The sequence below is a fragment of the Podarcis pityusensis genome (genome assembly GCF_964106645.2).
Source record: "Podarcis pityusensis genome assembly, chromosome: 8".
In the NCBI taxonomy this organism is placed as follows: domain Eukaryota; kingdom Metazoa; phylum Chordata; class Lepidosauria; order Squamata; family Lacertidae; genus Podarcis; species Podarcis pityusensis.
In genome coordinates this window covers 14,740,263-14,757,638 of record NC_138033.1, presented here as the reverse complement: position 1 = coordinate 14,757,638, position 17,376 = coordinate 14,740,263, and the positions used below count along the sequence as shown (strand labels likewise).

The window sequence follows — 17,376 nt, the reverse complement described above, 5'->3', positions numbered from 1 at the left end:
AAATGCAGAAAACAACATTGTCATTATTATTCATTAAATTTGTATACTGCCCTATACCCACGGGTCTCAGGGTTGTTCAGAAGATAAAATCATATTAGGGGAAATTACTTCAAAAAAGTGTACATTAGCTTCAACTGCGTACATAAGTGTGTTTATTAGGAGAATTCTACCCCCAAATGCCAAAGAATACAAAGAGTGCTTTAAAAAAGGGAAATCTGCCACAGAAATGTGGAGAGCTGCATTTAAGACTGGGTAAACAAAGAGACTGAGCAAACCGATCTTAGCGGATCTTCCTATCCCTATTTTGGGTGGAGGAAAGAGAGGGGTGAGTGGAATTGGCAAAGGTGGAATTCACATTCATGGCTCTGCACAGTTTCACCTCTGGCCTCACCCACCACTCGCAGGTGTCCCTGAAAGGTTGGCTCAGAAGGTATTCCAGCTGTTGGGCTGAAAAAGATTCCTCCCCTCCCCTACTTTAGATACTCCAAGCTAATTAGGGCAGGTGTAGAAAAGCTTTGGCTCTCCATGTGTCACTTAGCTATAGCTCCCTGTATCCCTAGACTTTGGCTATGTTTGCCAGGGCTGATGATAGTAGTCTTTCAGCATCATGGAGGGCCAAAGTTGCCTCACACTTGATTTCGGTCTTTCAGAGTTGTCCCCTATATTTTGGACTGGAAGCCAAAGGAGTTTTTTTAATACTGCCAAAGCATGCTTCCGACAAGTCGTCTCAGTGAGCTGTGTTCAGTACTAGCTTCAGTTTCAAAAGCACCTTCAAGGAGAGCCCCACGTGCAACATTAGAAGTTACGAAGCATGGATAATGGATGACTTCTCCAGCAGATGATGATGATGATATTCATTCATTCATTCATTCATTCATTCATTCATTCCCTGCCCATCTGGCTGGGTTTCCCCAGCCACTTTGTGCGACTCCCAACAGAATATTAAAAACACAATAAAACATCAAACATTAAAAACATCCCTAAACAGGGCTGCCTTCAGATGTGTTCTAAAAGTCAGATAGTGGGCATTCCACAGGGCGGGTGCCACCACCAAGAAGGCCCTCTGCTTGGCTCCCTGTAACCTCACTTCTCGCAGTGAGGGAACTGCCAGAAGGCCCTCGGAGCTGGCTTTCAGTGTCCAGGTTGAACGATGGGAGTGGAGACGCTCCTTCAAATATACTGGGCCGAGGTCATTTAGGGCTTTAAAGGTTAGCACCAACACTTTGAATTGTGCTTGGAAACGTACTGGGAGCCAATGTAGGTCTTTCAGGACAAGTGTTATATGGTCTTGGCAGCCACTCCCAGTCACCAGTCTAGCTGCCGCATTCTGGATTAATTGTATGCCACCATTACAGTCCATGACAGTGCCATCTAGTGAATACGCATAGAATGATTTCAATGGAAGAGCGATCTCATTTTATTTTATTTTTTAATTTTAAAACTTCAAACAAAATAAAAGGTTGTAATCCAACTTTGTCCATTGCTACAATACTATAAAATGATCACAAAAAGCATTAATTATACCAGAGCTTTTTTTCTTACAAAATGTTTAAGGGTGCTCTCATTTTGACTCAAGAAAAACACCATTTTATAAGCCGCCATCGGGGGTAGCAACCGAACTGACAATTCGCCATGCTAGAGAAAAAACTTAATTTTTCTAGTTTCTTCTCCTGTTAGATTCACAAAATGTTTAGGGGTATGTGTATCCCTGCTTCCCCCCAGGGAAAAAAAGCGCTGAATTATACATTACTGCCATGTTGGCTCATTTAGTGTTTTCAGTCGATATCTAACTCTACTTCCTCAGATGTTTTTAAGCAGAGGTTAGATGGCCATCTGTCATGGATGCTTTTGCTGAGATTCCTGCATTACAGGGGGTTGGACTAGATGACCCTTAGGGTCCCTCCCAACTCTACAATCCTATGATTCGAACTGCCACAGTGGCTCCTTTAAAGTTTTCAATCAATATACCCTGTCCATAAGCATTCTTCCAATGTTGATGGCATTAAAACATTTTTTTATTATTAATAAAAGGAAAAGGAGACAAAATAGTGCCAAATGTATCTTTTTTGGAAATGCCTTTGACTACTCGACGTGTGAGGTGTTCTGACAGAGCTATGTTCCAGATATTGTCAACCTAAGCCTCAATTAGTCTATTAGAAACTTCCTTCCATTGCTGGGCAATAGCTTGGCTGCTGTGAACAAGGAGGAAGTAAATTCTTTAGATGTGAGAGTAGAATTTGGAATCACATCTGGCTTCTATGGAATCTTAGGGGGGTTTCCTAATAAAAGTCACAGTGATAACGCTCCTGTCACCTTAGGAGGCATGGAATCTTAAAGGCTTATACATCTGCTGTTGGGAGGTAAGCTGAACTCTGGTTTAAATCCAGTTATTTTCTTTTCACAAGAACCGAAGGACCTGAGAAGAGCCTTAATGAATATCTAGTTTGGCACACTCTGTTCCACTGTGGCTATTCTGTGTGCTCCTGGAAACTCAAAAGTTTCCCGATAGACTCAGCCCAAAAGCAGGGCACAAGCACTTTATCCTTTTCCCATCCCCAGATGACTACTATTCAAAGGTGTGCTGCCCTGATACTGGAGGAAACGTGTGACCATAATAGCTAGTGGCCACTGATAGCTTTAAAGGTAAAGGTAAAGGGACCCCTGACCATTAGGTCCAGTCGTGACCGACTCTGGGGTTGCGGCGCTCATCTCGCTTTACTGGCCGAGGGAGCCGGCGTACAGCTTCCGGGTCATGTGGTCAGCATGACTAATCCGCTTCTGGTGAACCAGAGCAGCGCACGGAAACGCCATTTACCTTCCCACCAGAGCGGTACCTGTTTAGCTACTTGCACTTTGACGTGCTTTCAAACTGCTAGGTTGGCAGGAGCAGGGACCGAGCAACGGGAGCTCACCCCGTCGTGGGGATTCGAACTGCCGACCTCCTGATCAGCAAGTCCTAGGCTCTGTGGTTTAACCCACAGCACCACCTGTGTCCCTTACTGATAGCTTTACCCTCCCTGAATTTGTTTATTTTTTTTAAAAAAATGATTTTTATTAAGGTTTCAGTAAAAAGTTAAACAGAAAAACATAAAAAAGAAATACACAAATACACAGTACATAATCCAAAAAAAGAAGAAAAACACAGAGAACAGAAAACAAAGAAAGAAACAGAACAATTAAAAACAATATCACCTTTTCATTTCCGTTTTTAAATTTACTTATTTTCTGGACTTCCTCATACCTCCCTCTTTTGTATTCCAGTCCAAATTGTTTGTCCAGCAATTTCTTTTCCACTTTTTTAATCCCAATCTTTAATCTTAATGTAATATAGCATTAAAATTTTACCTCTTAAGTACCAAATTTCCATTTCCGTAAACTTCTTTAATCCTAATCTTTAATCTTAGTCTATCTATAACTTTATCCTGTATAGCTGGAAACCACTTATTTTCAATCCAACATCACTCTAACATTCTTTAATTTTGCAGTGTTTCTGTAGATAATCTTTGAATTTCTTCCAATCTTCCTCCACCGACTCTTCTCCCTGGTCACGGATTCTGCCAGTCATTTCCGCCAGTTCCATATAGTCCATCAGTTTCATCTGCCATTCCTCCAGCGTGGGAAGTTCTTGTGTCTTCCAATACTTTGCGATGAGTGTTCTTGCTGCTATTGTTGCATACATAAAGAAAGTTCTATCCTTTTTTAACACCATTTGGCCGACTATGCCCAGGAGAAAGGCCTCTGGTTTCTTGGGGAAGGTATATTTGAATACCTTTTTTAATTCATTATATATCATTTCCCAGAAAGCCTTAATCTTTGGGCACGTCCACCAAAGGTGAAAAAACGTACCTTCAGTTTCTTTACATTTCCAACATTTATTATCGGGCAAATGATAGATTTTTGCAAGCTTGACTGGGGTTATGTACCACCTGTATATAATTTTCATAATATTCTCTCTTAAGGCATTACATGCCGTAAATTTCATACCTGTGGTCCACAACTGTTCCCAGTCAGCAAACATAATGTTATGTCCAACGTCTTGTGCCCATTTAATCATAGCTGATTTTACCGTTTCATCCTGAGTGTTCCATTTCAGCAGCAAATTATACATTCTTGACAAATTCTTAGTTTTGGGTTCTAACAGTTCAGTTTCTAATTTTGATCTTTCCACCTGGAAGCCAATTTTCTTGTCCAATTTAAATGCCTCCATTATCTGAAAATAATGAAGCCAGTCTCGCACTTTGTTTTTTAGTTTTTCAAAAGTCTGCAATTTCAGTCTATCTCCATCTTGTTCCAAAATTTCCCAATATTTCGGCCATTTGACCTCCATGTTGACCTTTTTCAAGGCTTTCGCTTCCATTGGTGACAGCCACCTTGGGGTTTTATTTTCTAACAAATCCTTATATCTTATCCAAACATTAAACAGCGCTTTCCTGACAATGTGGTTTTTAAATGCTTTATGTGCTTTGACCTTATCATACCATAGATATGCATGCCATCCAAATACATTGTTAAAACCTTCTAAGTCCAAAATGTCAGTGTTTTCAAGAAGTAGCCATTCTTTCAGCCAGCAAAAAGCTGCTGATTCATAGTAAAGTTTGAGGTCTGGCAGGGCAAATCCACCTCTTTCCTTTGCATCCGTTAGTATTTTAAATTTTATTCTGGGCTTCTTGCCCTGCCAGACAAATCTAGAAATATCTTTCTGCCACCTCTTGAAACAATCCATTCTGTCCACAATTTGCAAAGTTTGAAACAAAAACAACATTCTAGGCAATACATTCATTTTTATCGCAGCAATACGGCCCAGCAATGAAAGCTTCAAATTTACCCTCCCTGAATTTGTTTAACCCCTGTTCAAATCCATCTAAATCGATGGTTATACCCACATCTTTTGGCAGCAGATGCCATAGTCTGATGACACACTGTTTGAAAAAGGACTTCTACTCTTGTCTTTTCCCGAATCTTTTCTTCCTCCAGGTACTAAAGGTTAGGTGTGAGAGGAAGAAAAACCTCTCTCAGGATGCAAACATTTCTCAGTTTTCTTTCTTCTTCTTCTTTTGTACTGCTTAGTTATTCCATGGGGATGACACGTACTTATAATCAGTGGCGATGGTTGTAGCTCAACGTTAGAGCTAGAGGTGGGAAGGCCTGGGGAAAAACCTGGAAAAATTGGGGGGGGGGGAACGGGTTTCCCCATGTTTTTCCCCAGAAAAATTGAAAAAAAATAGTTTGATATAGTTTGAATATTCCACACACTCCCCCCCCCTTTTTTCCTGGGGAGAAAAACGGCTTTGGGAAAAAAACACAGAATAAAACCTATCCGCCCCCCCATTTTTCCACCCCCCCGGCCTTCCAGCACCCACACTTTGAAGCTCCCTGCCAACTGATACAAGGCAGGTGCTCTCACTGTAATCTTTCCAGCAACTGCTCAAAACATTTTCGTTAGGGCCAGCCCATCTGAACACATAGAAGCTGCATGCGATTTACTTCCTTTTAACCACTGCTGACTTTAATCATCTTTTGAATACAGTACTCTTAAATACTTGCTTTTAACTGTGTGTTATCAATCATTTAATGTTCTGTTGTATATTTTTGTAAAGTGTTTAGAAGCTCTCTTAGCATCATGCGGTTTATAATATATAATAACAAATTCAATTTAAAAAACACTTTCAAACAGAGTTTGAGCCTTAGGGCAACATACTACAGTACAGTGGTACCTCGGGTTAAGTACTTAATTCATTCCAGAGGTCCGTTCTTAAGCTGAAACTGTTCTTAACCTGAAGCACCACTTTAGCTAATGGGGCCTCCTACTGCTGCCATGCCGCAGGAACACAATTTCTGTTCTCATCCTGAAGCAAAATTCTTAACCCGAGGTACTATTTCTGGGTTAACGGAGTCTGTAACCTGAAGCGTATGTGACCCGAAGCATATGTAACCCGAGGTACCACAGTAGTACCACCGTTCAGCCTGGACACTAAGGTCCAGCTCTGAGGGCCTTCTGGTGGTTCCCTCCCTGCGAGAAGTGAGGTTACAGGGAACCAGGCAGAGGGCCTTCTTGGTAGTGGTGCCCGCCCTGTGGAACGGCCTCCCATCAGATGTCAAGGAAATAAACAACTATCTGACTTTTAGAAGACATCTGAAGGCAGCCCTGTTTAGGGAAGTTTTGAATGTTTGATGTTTTATTGTGTTTTTAATATTCTGTTGGGAGCCACCCAGAGGAACCTCTTCAAGATCCTCTGGGCATTTTACCCAGGTCAGCTGACTGGGCTCCCCCGCCCCTGTTGTTTCAGGTCCTTTTCAGCCAGGGTATTCAATTCACCTCAGACACAGTTTCTCTGGCTCTCCCCTCACCATCACCATGCAGGATCTCCTGAAACTCTCCATCTTCTTTGTCCTCCTTACAACAGGTATGGAAGGACGGCTCACTCGCGGGAGATTTATTCCATTGGGGTAGCTGGGGTCAGATGCAAATTGGCATCACGAGACTGGCAAGAGTATAAGACGGAAGGCATATCCAAGATCTTTTTAATCTTTAATTATTATTTTTTAAAATTTGATTTATTTTAAAAAGAAACAGCTTTGGAAGCAATTTAGAATATGGCATTAATAACCATTTTCAATAAAGCGTAATCACACAAATAGGATTAGTCATTTTTTTAAAAAAAGGCCTTCCACCTTCCTCTTTCTCCAGGAGCTTCTCTAACATGTGAAGTTTGTTCGGCTGAAGGAGACATCTGCAATGGCACGTGGACGCCCTGCCCTCCCGAGAAAGATACCTGCATGATTGCATACTCCGAAAATACTCTACGTGAGTGGGATTGAGGTTATTGAAACATAGGTAGAGTCAGAACGTTGGTCCACATGGCTCAGTATGGTCTATGCGGCCCTGTCCAGGATCTCAGACAGGGAATCTTTCTCCAAGTCCTACCTGGTGATGCTGGGGAGGGAACTTGGGATCTTCTGCATCCACAGCAGGTGGTCTACCACTGAGCTATGACCTCAGGACAAGTGGGCACAGGACAAGATCAGCCAAGGTCACTTGCGTGCAGGGATTGCGTGTTGGACGGGTCCTCGTCTCATGTTATCTTCAGTAATCACCTCAGTGAACAAGCTGATTGAGTCATGCCTTAAATCTTGGCATCTACTGTTCTAACGGCCCATTAGTTTTCAGGTCCAATTCAAAGCACTGGTTTGGACCTATCAAGCCTTAAACAGCTCAGGACTGCAATACCTCAAGGACCACCTCTTTCCATACATACTGATGCAGACACTGTGGTCATCATCTGAGGCCCTTCTTCATGAGCCTCCTTTGCGAGAGGTCTGGAGGGCAGCAACATGGGAACAGGCCTTTTCTGTGGTGGCTCCCCACTTGCAGAAGTCCGCTCACTCTTCTTGTTTAAATGTTTCTTTGGTTGTCCTTGAATCTTCACGACATGCTTGCTACACTGGTTTAGAGTGTTGGAAGGGACACGGATGGCGCTGTGGTCTAAACCACTGAGCCTCTTGGACTTGCTGATTGGAATTTCAGTGGTTCGAATCACCGTGACAGGGTGAGCTCCCTTTGCTTTGTCCCAGCTCCTGCCAACCTAGCAGTTCGAAAGCATGCCAGTGCAAGTAGATAAACAGGTACCACTGAGGCGGGAAGGTAAACGGCATTTCCGTGTGCTCTGGTTTCCGTCATGGTGTCCTGTTGCACCAGAAGCAGCTTAGTCATGCTGGCCACATGACCTGGAAAGCTGTCTGTGGACAAACGCTGGCTCCCTCGGCCTGAAAACGAGATGAGCGCCACAACCCCATAGTCGCCTTTGACTGGACTTAACCGTCCAGAGGTCCTTTACCTTTTTACCTAGTGTGTTAGACTAAGGCTGGGGAGACCAAAGAAGCTTATTGGGTGATCTTGGCCCGATCTCTCAGTCTAACCATGGAGGCTGACTTGAGTTCTTTGGAGGAACAGGTGGGATATAAATGTAGGAAATGCAGTGAAATCAAATTGACCCACTCCCTCTCATCCATTGTAGGTGAAAATGTTGAACGCAGTGTAGACAAAGACTGTGCCACTCTGGAGGAGTGTGCCAATACTGCCATGGAATTGTACTTTGGACCTGGGAAAGCCTTAAGGATAGTTGCCTCCTGCTGCAATGAGAAGATGTGTGGCATAGTTAACCCTAATTGTAGGTCTATCATTTGTTGGTGTGTGTGTGTGTTTGATCCTCTCCCCATGCTTCCCCCCCCCACAATGGCATCTCAGATTCAAACCCTGACATTTCCAGATAGGGAGCAAAATATCTTAGAAATACCAATTTCTTTATATCTAGAGATGAAAGCAAAGCACTGCCTCTCTAAACCACTTGCATTGCAGCCTGAGGCTGTGCTCTTGGAGAGAGAATGGCTTAAACATCCTTTCTCTTCGGTGCTTCAGAACCAAGAGCTAATTCACAGGCCCAAAATGGAGACCTGTAACACAATCCTTTCTCGTGTGATCTTAGTTAAACACCTCGTGGCAGAGTTGCGGAAGGGGAGGAGGAGAAAGGCACGGTTTTGGCGTCCTTCCTGTTGGGGGAGGGATTCTGAGTCAGACTGAGCAACTCCTTTGCCGAGAGAAGTTTTGCTGTGGAGATGTTTGTGTTTTTTGTAAATAAATGTACATAAAGCTGACGGACAGAGCCGTCTTTAGCATATGCTCCGCCGGGATGCAAAGATTCGCCCAGCGCCCCCAAATTTAGTTTAGCCACCCCCAAATTTTAAGGGGGGGGTGAGCTCAAAGGTATTGAGCTTTTTGGGGGAGGGGGTGGAAATAACTGCTTTTGTTTCCTGACTTGTCATATTTGACGCTACGGAGTAAGTAACAGAGCAACGGGGTGAGGGGGTGGGGGGGCAGGGACTTTCGCTCCATTGCTTTCCACTGCCGCCAATCGAGAGGGACCGGTATACAGTGCCACTCAGAATTCAGCACCCAGGTGCCCTGCACCCCTTGGACCTCCTGGGTAAAGACGGCCCTGCTTAAGGCGACTCATTACTGCTTAGCGGACTGGTTGCATGCCAGGGATCATTAGGCGGAAGTCAGAATGGAGCTGGATGGGCAGCACACCATCTGCCTCCAAAGTTGTAAACTCTGAGCTGCCTCTTTCAGATCCTTGAGTGTTTCTACACCTGTTTTCAGTGCCGCCATTAGAAACGAAATGGAATGGAAAGCAGTGCCCTGCCTGCCACGAATGGTCAAACACATGCAAAGAGGAGGTGGTGAATTGCACAGGAGCCAATATATACTGCTTTGATATATCGGCACACCTGCATTCTGGTAAGTGCAACCCCAGATGCAGCATGACTTGGGACCCCAAATCCTCCTTTCCACCTATTTTCACATAGGATCATGTGTAAGCCGAGCCATGCTGATTTAAGGCATGCCACTCTTCACTTCCCTAAGACGTGAGCTTTTATAGAAAACAAAATACCTACCTCTAATTCTCTTATTTAAATTGCTCCCATTGTGTTTGCTTCTTACGTGAATGCTTTGATCTCATTTTGCAACACAAAATTTTGTCCTTCGCAATTGGCACTTTGCTAAATTTCATTGTGCAGTTCTCCAGCCAAGGCGTGTGTACAAAAACGCATTCTGTTAGGGTAATTTGCTATTATTATTATTATTATTAGGGGCAAAATTGCATGCAAACGTGTGTGTATTGGGAGAAACATACTAAATTTGTGGTGCGTTTTCATGGGGGGTGTTAAAAAAATGCAAAGTGATATGAAAATGTGGAGAACTCGATTTAAGATTGGAGAAAAGAGAAACTGAAATTGACATATTTGCTCATCTCCACAGGGTTGATAGCCATTTTTTTTAAGCTCCATTCCTTAAGTACCAGATTTGTTTAGTGGCAAGGAGAGGGTAAATTTCATCTAGGTGGGATGTACTGGTTTGGAGAATAGCTGGAAGAAATTAATGTCTTCTCCTGCCTTCCATTTCCAGAAAAAATCGTGGACAGGACCCTTAAAGGCTGCACTAGTAAGTCCTTCTGTCTCTCACTCAAAAGTGGCCGCGCTCCTATGTTGGGGGGTTCTGATGAGCTTAGGAAGGCAGAATGTTCACCAGATGTTTCCCGGGGAGTTCAGTGCTCTGATCTCTTCCTGCCAACCTTCTCTGGGCTCCTGCTCCTGAAGATCCTCTCATAAAAAGGCACCAGCATGGGATTGCATCAGCTCTGTATTCAATCAAGCCTCCCTTCTATCTATAGGCGACTTTTTCCAACTGTCGTTTGGCCTTCCGGAGGGATTTTCTCTGAATCACAGTGAAAATAAACCTCAGGTTGAAATCCGTTGCAATTTGAATTGTAATTCTTTTTTTTAAAAAAAAATGTAATTTGTGTCAAGACCCCCATTGTTCAGCCCGGACATTGAGATCCAGCTCCGAGGGCTTTCTGGCGGTTTCCTAACTGCAAGAAATGAAGTGTCAACCATGGCAACATTGAAGTTGTGTAAGGAGCTTGATTGTTACAGCTGTGTCAGTACATCGTCATGGAAGGGGGGTGGGTCTGAGAAGCTCTGGGAGTCTGCTGGCTGAGGCTGATTGAACTTATTGAGCAGAATCACTTTCAGGGTTGGTGTTAGACTCTGGATATTAGACATCGTCTGAATCACCAAGGGCTAAGTCCCAGGTTTTTTTTGTGGTAGCAGGGGGGTTATTGACAGACTTTGGTGGTCTGCCCCATGTGGCTATAGCAATAATAATAATTTATTATTTATACCCCACCCGTATGTCAGGGTTTCCCCAGCCACTCTGGGCGGCTTCCAACAAAGTATTAAAATACAGTGGTCTGTTAAACATTAAAAGCTTCCCTAAACAGGGCTGCCTTCAGATGTCCTCTAAAAGTCTGGTAGTTGTTCTTCTCTTTGACATCTGGTGGGAGGGTGTTACACAGGGCGGGTGCCACTACTGAGAAGGCCCTCTGCCTGGTTCCCTGTAACTTGGCTTCTTGCAGTGAGGGAACCCTCAGCGCTGGACCTCAGTGTCCGGGCAGAATAACGGGGGTGGAGACACTCCTTCAGGTATACTGGACCGAGGCCGTTTAGGGCTTTAAAGGTCAGCACCAACACTTTAAATTGTGCTCGGAAACGTACTGGGAGCCAATGTAGATCTTTCAAGACTGGTGTGTCTTGAAATATAGGGCTCTATTCTCCCTTGACGGGTCTCAAGTCATCCAAGCTTGGTACTTGAGGGAGCAGCTAGGGCTGACCAATGGCAGAGTGGATTGTCATCTCCCTTTCATAGCCTCCCACAGCTGTCTGGTTGATTCCATGCCAAGGAAGGCACCCGTCTGTTGTGGTGATTTACGGTTCTGTCACTTTAAGAGATGTGGAATCTTAAAGGCCTACGTGTCAGTTACTGGAGGTAGGTTGAACAGGAGTTTAAATGCAGTTCCTTCCTTTTCATAACAACAGAAGGAGCTGAGAAGAACCCTACTGAGTCAGGGGAGAGCAGACTTCCACGAGTGGTGGTGGACTTTCCTTCCTTGGAGGGTTTTGAGCAGAAAACCATGGCCACCTGCCATGGATGATTTAGTTGAGATTTCTGCACCGCAAAGGGGTTGGACTGGACGACCCTCTGGGTCCCTTCCAACTCTACAGTTCTATGATAGACCCAAAGCATACCTAGCCTAGCATCATCTTTTGCACGGTGGCCAACCTGGTGCCTCTGGAAGCCCACCATGGTCAATGGCCAGGGATGATCGGAGCAGTAGCTCAAGAACAAGTGACAGGCTACAGGTCTCCCATCCTTGGTGTAAATGCACACTGGTGAAAGCTGCCAGTTGTCAACATGCTTCCTCTGGCTGTCATTACAGGCTCTTTGAGCCAAAGAAGTTGATTCGTCACATGTATTTCTCATCATCATTACCATGCAGGATCTCCTGAGGCTCTTCCCCTTCTTTGTGATTCTAACTACAGGTAAGGAGACGCTGGTAGCCTACTGGAGATTTTCTTTTCTTTTCTTTTACAGTGGGGTAAATAGGGCCAGGGCCAAATTGAGGTCGCTCAGGGTTGGCATCAGTAGTTGGCATTGTTGGGCAACTGTGGAGGCTCATGCCTGTTTGGGAACCCACTGCTGATTCCCAGGGCATCCTGGTTCTACTCTTTCTCCTTACTGCCCCCCCCCCCCGGTTCCCCTGCCCTCTCTGAGCATTCCAGCAATGGCCAGAGGAAGGACATGAGGCAGCAGCTGCCACCTGCTTTGTGCTCTCTCTTGCGTGGATTAGGGTCAGAGGGCATGTGAATGGGCAGAGAAAGGAGGAGGTAGGGATGGGGCAGAAATTGGGCTAAGCTTGCATTTAATATAATAATAATAATTTATACTCCACCCATCTGGCTGGGCTTCCCAAGCCACTCTGTGCGGCTTCCAACAAAATATTAAAATACAGTGGTACCTCAGGTTAAGTACTTAATTCATTCTGGAGGCCCGTTCTTAACCTGAAACTGTTCTTAACCTGAAGCACCACTTTAGCTAATGGGGCCTCCTGCTGCTGCCGCGCTGCCAGAGCACGATTTCTGTTCTCATCCTGAAGCAAAGTTCTTAACCCAAGGTACTATTTCTGGGTTAGCGGAGTCTGTAACCTGAAGCGCCTGTAACCTGAAGCGTATGTAATCTGAGGTACCACTGTACGGTAATGCATCAAACGTTAAAAGCTTCCCTAAACAGGGCTGCCTTCAGATGTCATTTATAGCCAGACCTATCTAATTCATAAAGCTCGAGACACCATCACCAATTGAAATTCACCCTTCTCTGAATTTTGCAATGCAATTTCCCCAGCCAAGGAATGTGTGGGAAAATGCATATAATACAAGAAAATGCACTCAGGAATGCATATGTTGGTGACTGGAACATTAAGAAAATGTGTTACATTGGGGGAAACTGATTTGCTCATTGAATTGAATGAATGAATGCATGCATGCATGTAAGGAGAAAACCACAATAAACGCTGCTGAATTTTCATGAGGGTGTGTGTGTGTGTGTGTGAGAGAGAGAGAGAGAGAGAGAGAGATGTGGAAATGTCCAGAATTGAACTTAAGAGTGGTAAAATGAGAAGTCGAAATTGACAGATTTGCCCATCACTAGAAGGAGGTGCACTCACTCAGAGAGGGAGGTGGTGGGGATGGGGGGTGTTGTTGATGGCATCTCGCCCAACAACACAGCGATAGAGCATTTTCCCCCCATGCAGAATATCCCAAGTTCATTTCCCAGCAACTATAGGTAGAGCTGGGAATGTCTTCTGCTTGAAACCACAGAGAGCCACTGCAGGATCAATGGATCTGGTGATTTCCAAGGCAGCTTCCTATGTTCGAGGTTAGCTATCACATGATTGGCATGGCTACATGATGGAGGATATGCCCCAACTTTCCCTTCTCTCAACCCTTTTCTCTCTTTATGCCATTCCTTCCTTCCTTTCTCTTCTTCATCTCACCCTCTGTGTTTTCACTTCTTTGCCACCTACATGAAAATCGGCTTGAAGGTCCCTTGGGTCATAAGTTGTTGGAAGTCAATAGATTTATATATGGATATATGCTTATAGAAAAGTATATGAATGGATTCCCTCTCTGCACCTCCCTTTTCTTTCCTCTCCCAGGTGCTTCTCTGGAGTGCGAAGTTTGTTACGGCCTTGGGACCAGATGCAGTGGCAAGATGGCGACCTGTTCTCCTAAGAAAGACACCTGTGTCGTTGCATTTGCTGAAAGTACTATGGGTGGGTGGTGTTCGAGTTGTTGCTGGCGGAATCCCCGATCCAGACTTTGCACAGAGTAGAAATGGATTTGCTCTCCGCCGCAATAGTGACTTTCAAAGCTTTGCTGCAGAACAGTCTTAAAATGGTCACAAATAAATGTTGTACAATACAAAATGCACAGTCGATCTCTACCACTGAACTATTGCCCTGCAGTTTCCCCTTGAGACTTGCTGGTTATTGAGTCCATTTCTTTGGACCTGTTACTGAGTTCATAATCTGTGGTATGTGAAGCTGGTAGGATATGTTCTCAATAATTAGGGTCTCTGGGAGAGGGGCAGAAGTCAGATTAGACTGCGCCCTTTTTAACAAAGATATGCCCTTCAATCCAAGAGGAGATTGCGGGGATACGCTTCCCCCTCCACTCCGCTGGCTCCCAAATACTTGCCATCAGTGGTAGAAATCTCAGTAATCTGAGAAATGTGCATCTTCCAGCCAAAAACACAATGCTTGACATAATGATGTTTTGCTCATCACTGAACAAACCTGTCTCTTTTTCTCACTCTCGTTTCTCCCATAGAAGGACGTAAAATTCGCACTGTAGAGAAAACCTGCGATTCTTCAAAGGTCTGCTCCACTCCCTCAGCATACTTTTATCTTGGGTTGGGGAGAACCTTTAGGATGTACTTGGTCTGTTGCACGGGGGACAACTGCAAAAATGCCAAGCCTAAATGTAATTATTATTATCATTATTATTACATTGATATCCCACCATTCCTTCAAAGAGCTCAATGTTGTGTACTCACTTTTCAATTTCTTCATTTTATCACCGCAACAATTGCATGAGGAAGGTTAGGCTGAGAGACAGTGACTAGCCCAAAGGCCCCCATGGCTGAAAAGGAACTAAAACATGGTCTCTCATGTTCAAGTCCAGAACTCTAAACATTACTCCACACTGCTTCACCTAAATGCATTTATTTTAAGCACTTTTTTTTTTTTTACTTCACTCATTATTCATAAAAGATTCCCAGAGATCAACATCCTCAGAAATAAGGCCACACATACTGAGGTCTACTGTAGTCATGTCCATTTCTTTTAGTGGGTCAACTCTGAGTAAGACTAGCACTAGATACACCCTGTTCCAATTTCCTTGTTGTGCTTCCACCGTCCACCATTTGTCAACATAGTAAGCAGCCTTATATGGAGCCAGACCATTGGTCCATCTGGCTCACTATTGTCTACACTGATTGGCAGTGCCTGTCCAATGTTTCGGGAAGGGGATGTTCCCCTTTCTGCCTGGAGATGCTGTGGATTGAACCCGGGATTTTCTGCTTGCAGAGCAGATGCCACACCACTGAACCATGACCCTTCCTTTCCTCTACTCCATCACATGTAGTCTAGGATGGGCCACCACAATTGTCAATCTGTAATCAATTCAGTTCCATTCGTCATCAGCATCTGTCTCTAGCACAGGCTCTCCTCAACCTGAAGACCTCCAGATGTTTGGGCCTACAGCTCTCCTTACCCCAGATACATTAGCCCTGCTGGCTGGCGCTCATGACAGACCCTCCAAGTGTCCCTATTTTCCAGGGGCAGTCCCTTATTTAGAGAAGCCGTCCCGGTTTCTGATTTGATTCCGTAATGTCCCACTTTCCCTTAGGATGTCCCTGTTTTTATTGGAGAAATGTTGGAGAGTATGGAGTTATCCAACGCCCCAGCACTCCTGTGTAGGGAAGATTTTTTTTAAAAAAAATATTTAATGTTTGATTATGTTTTTATATATGTTGAAAGCTGCCCAGAGTGCTGGGGCAACCCAGTAATATGTGTGGGGTATAAATAGTAAAAAATATCATGATAGAATGGGACGTCCCTGTTTTCATTGGAGAAATGTTGGATGGTATGTTATGAACATGGAACTCAAACAACATCCAGTGGGCACTATGTGCAGGAAGGCTGCTCTAGGCTACAGCCACCTATAAATTAAATGTATTTAGCCTTTAACACTTTATTAACCAGGATAGCAACAAACCTGGATGGCTTTAAAAAAGGACTGGAGCAAATTCATGGAGGACAAGGCTACCAGTGGCTACTAGCCATGATGGCTATGCTCTTCCACCATGGTCGGGGACAGAATACCAGTTGCTGGAAGTTTCAGGATGGGAGTGGGCTCGTGTCGTCAATCTAGCTGGCTACTGTGAGAGCAAGATCCTGGGCTAGATAAGCCATTGGCCTGATTCAGCTGGTTCTTCTTATCTTCTTAGCCTCTGCCTCCCACTTAGTCCATTCCTGAAGCTGATTATGAATCCTGTTCTTTGGCTTGCAGTACCCCAAGTCGAAAAGAAGGTCAATGGAAAGCAATGCCCTACCTGTTACTCCTCGTCAGACATGTGCCATGCGAAGGTGGTGAATTGTACCGGCTTGGAGAGCTACTGCTTTGATGTGGCCACAACCACCTACATCAGTAAGTCTTGCTTCATGCACAACGTGCCTTTGAGTTCAGTCGGTAGAGCATGAGACTCTTAATCTCAGGGTCATGGGTTTGAGCCCCATGTTGGGGGCTCATGGTCCCTCCCAACTCAACCATTCTGTGATCTGTAGCTGAGCTGATCCTCAGTGCAATGGCATCTTGCCCTTGCGTAGCTGGAGACACAGAGCAAACTGGTTCTGCTGCCTTGTGTCAGGCACAGTGTGGGGGCATTTCTTCCAGACAAGGCCATGCAGCAACCCCAGATGCTTGGTGGGTAAAAGGGAACACAATCACCCTACCAATGGATCCATATTAGCCAGCTTGCAAATTTTAATTAATGGATATTTTTAAATTTTGATGGAATTTTATTGCAGATTTTAATGATGTGAGGAGCTCAGTGTTGTGTGTTCAAGCCCCGTGTTGGGCAAAATATTCCTGAACTAATGGGGGGTTGGACTAGATGAACCTTGTGGTCCCTTCCAACTGTACAATTCTATGATTCCACAATTCTATGTGTGGATTTAATACTTGATTTTATAATAGATGGAAACTGCTTAGAAATAATTTATGTCATGGAAGCAGTATATAAATTAGCACAAAGTAACAGTAAAAATATGCAAGTAACTTGCAGACAGCAAGGAAGTACAAAGTAGAGTACAAATGAGCAACAAGTGATATTAATGAAGCCCTGAACATCAGTACATCCAATCAGGATAAAAACCCAGGGATGCAGTTAGGACTTCACTATTGGGCTGACCAAAACGCTTATTTGGAGGCGACATGTTGACTGGCGACAATGATTTCCCAGGCTACCCAATCTTATCTTCCCTGTTCAGATGGACAACGGCAGCGCAGTATCATGAAGGGGTGCACTACAAAGTCCATCTGTGCTTCAATAAACAGAGGCCAGGCCGACCTCTTAACAGGTGCGGACGTTGTTGAAAAGGCCACCTGTACTCCAGAGATTTCAAGGGGATCTCAGTCCTCTGCGCTCCTTCTGCCAACCTTTCCGGTGCTTCTGCTGCAGAAGATCCTTTCGTAGGAGGCTCCCACGGGGAACTGCGTCAGCTCTGCATCCGTCTATGCTTGCCTTGTATCCGCTTAGCACTTTCTCTTAATGATGTTGGACCTTTCAGATAGATTTCCCTTGCTTTCCTCAATGACAGTAAAAAACCACCAGGATTCAAACAAAATCTGTCCGAGCGA

General features: G+C 44.4%; 1 protein-coding gene across 5 annotated transcripts; it reads left to right on the top strand.

The window, feature by feature from the left end:
• Positions 1 to 2,308: 2,308 nt before the first annotated feature.
• On the top strand, positions 2,309 to 17,363 carry LOC308484289 (phospholipase A2 inhibitor and Ly6/PLAUR domain-containing protein-like). 5 transcript variants are annotated; one of them, XR_013989902.1, is made up of 10 exons: positions 2,309 to 2,360; positions 6,288 to 6,404; positions 6,689 to 6,805; positions 8,016 to 8,168; positions 9,158 to 9,295; positions 9,965 to 10,000; positions 13,611 to 13,727; positions 14,284 to 14,330; positions 16,027 to 16,164; positions 17,007 to 17,147. XR_013989902.1 is itself a non-coding variant. In XM_081019095.1 (10 exons), the coding sequence occupies exons 2-10, from the start codon at positions 6,356 to 6,358 to the stop codon at positions 17,210 to 17,212; spliced, it is 1,107 nt and encodes a 368-aa protein (XP_080875221.1). In that variant the 5' UTR covers positions 2,309 to 2,360; positions 6,288 to 6,355; the 3' UTR covers positions 17,213 to 17,363. The 5 variants fall into 5 exon arrangements, 4 of the variants coding, with proteins under 4 accessions (XP_080875221.1, XP_080875223.1, XP_080875224.1 ...); XM_081019095.1 differs by having other exon boundaries at positions 14,284 to 14,436; positions 17,007 to 17,363; XM_081019096.1 differs by lacking the exon at positions 2,309 to 2,360 and adding an exon at positions 2,434 to 2,643 and having other exon boundaries at positions 14,284 to 14,436; positions 17,007 to 17,363.
• The last annotated feature ends 13 nt before the right edge of the window (positions 17,364 to 17,376 follow it).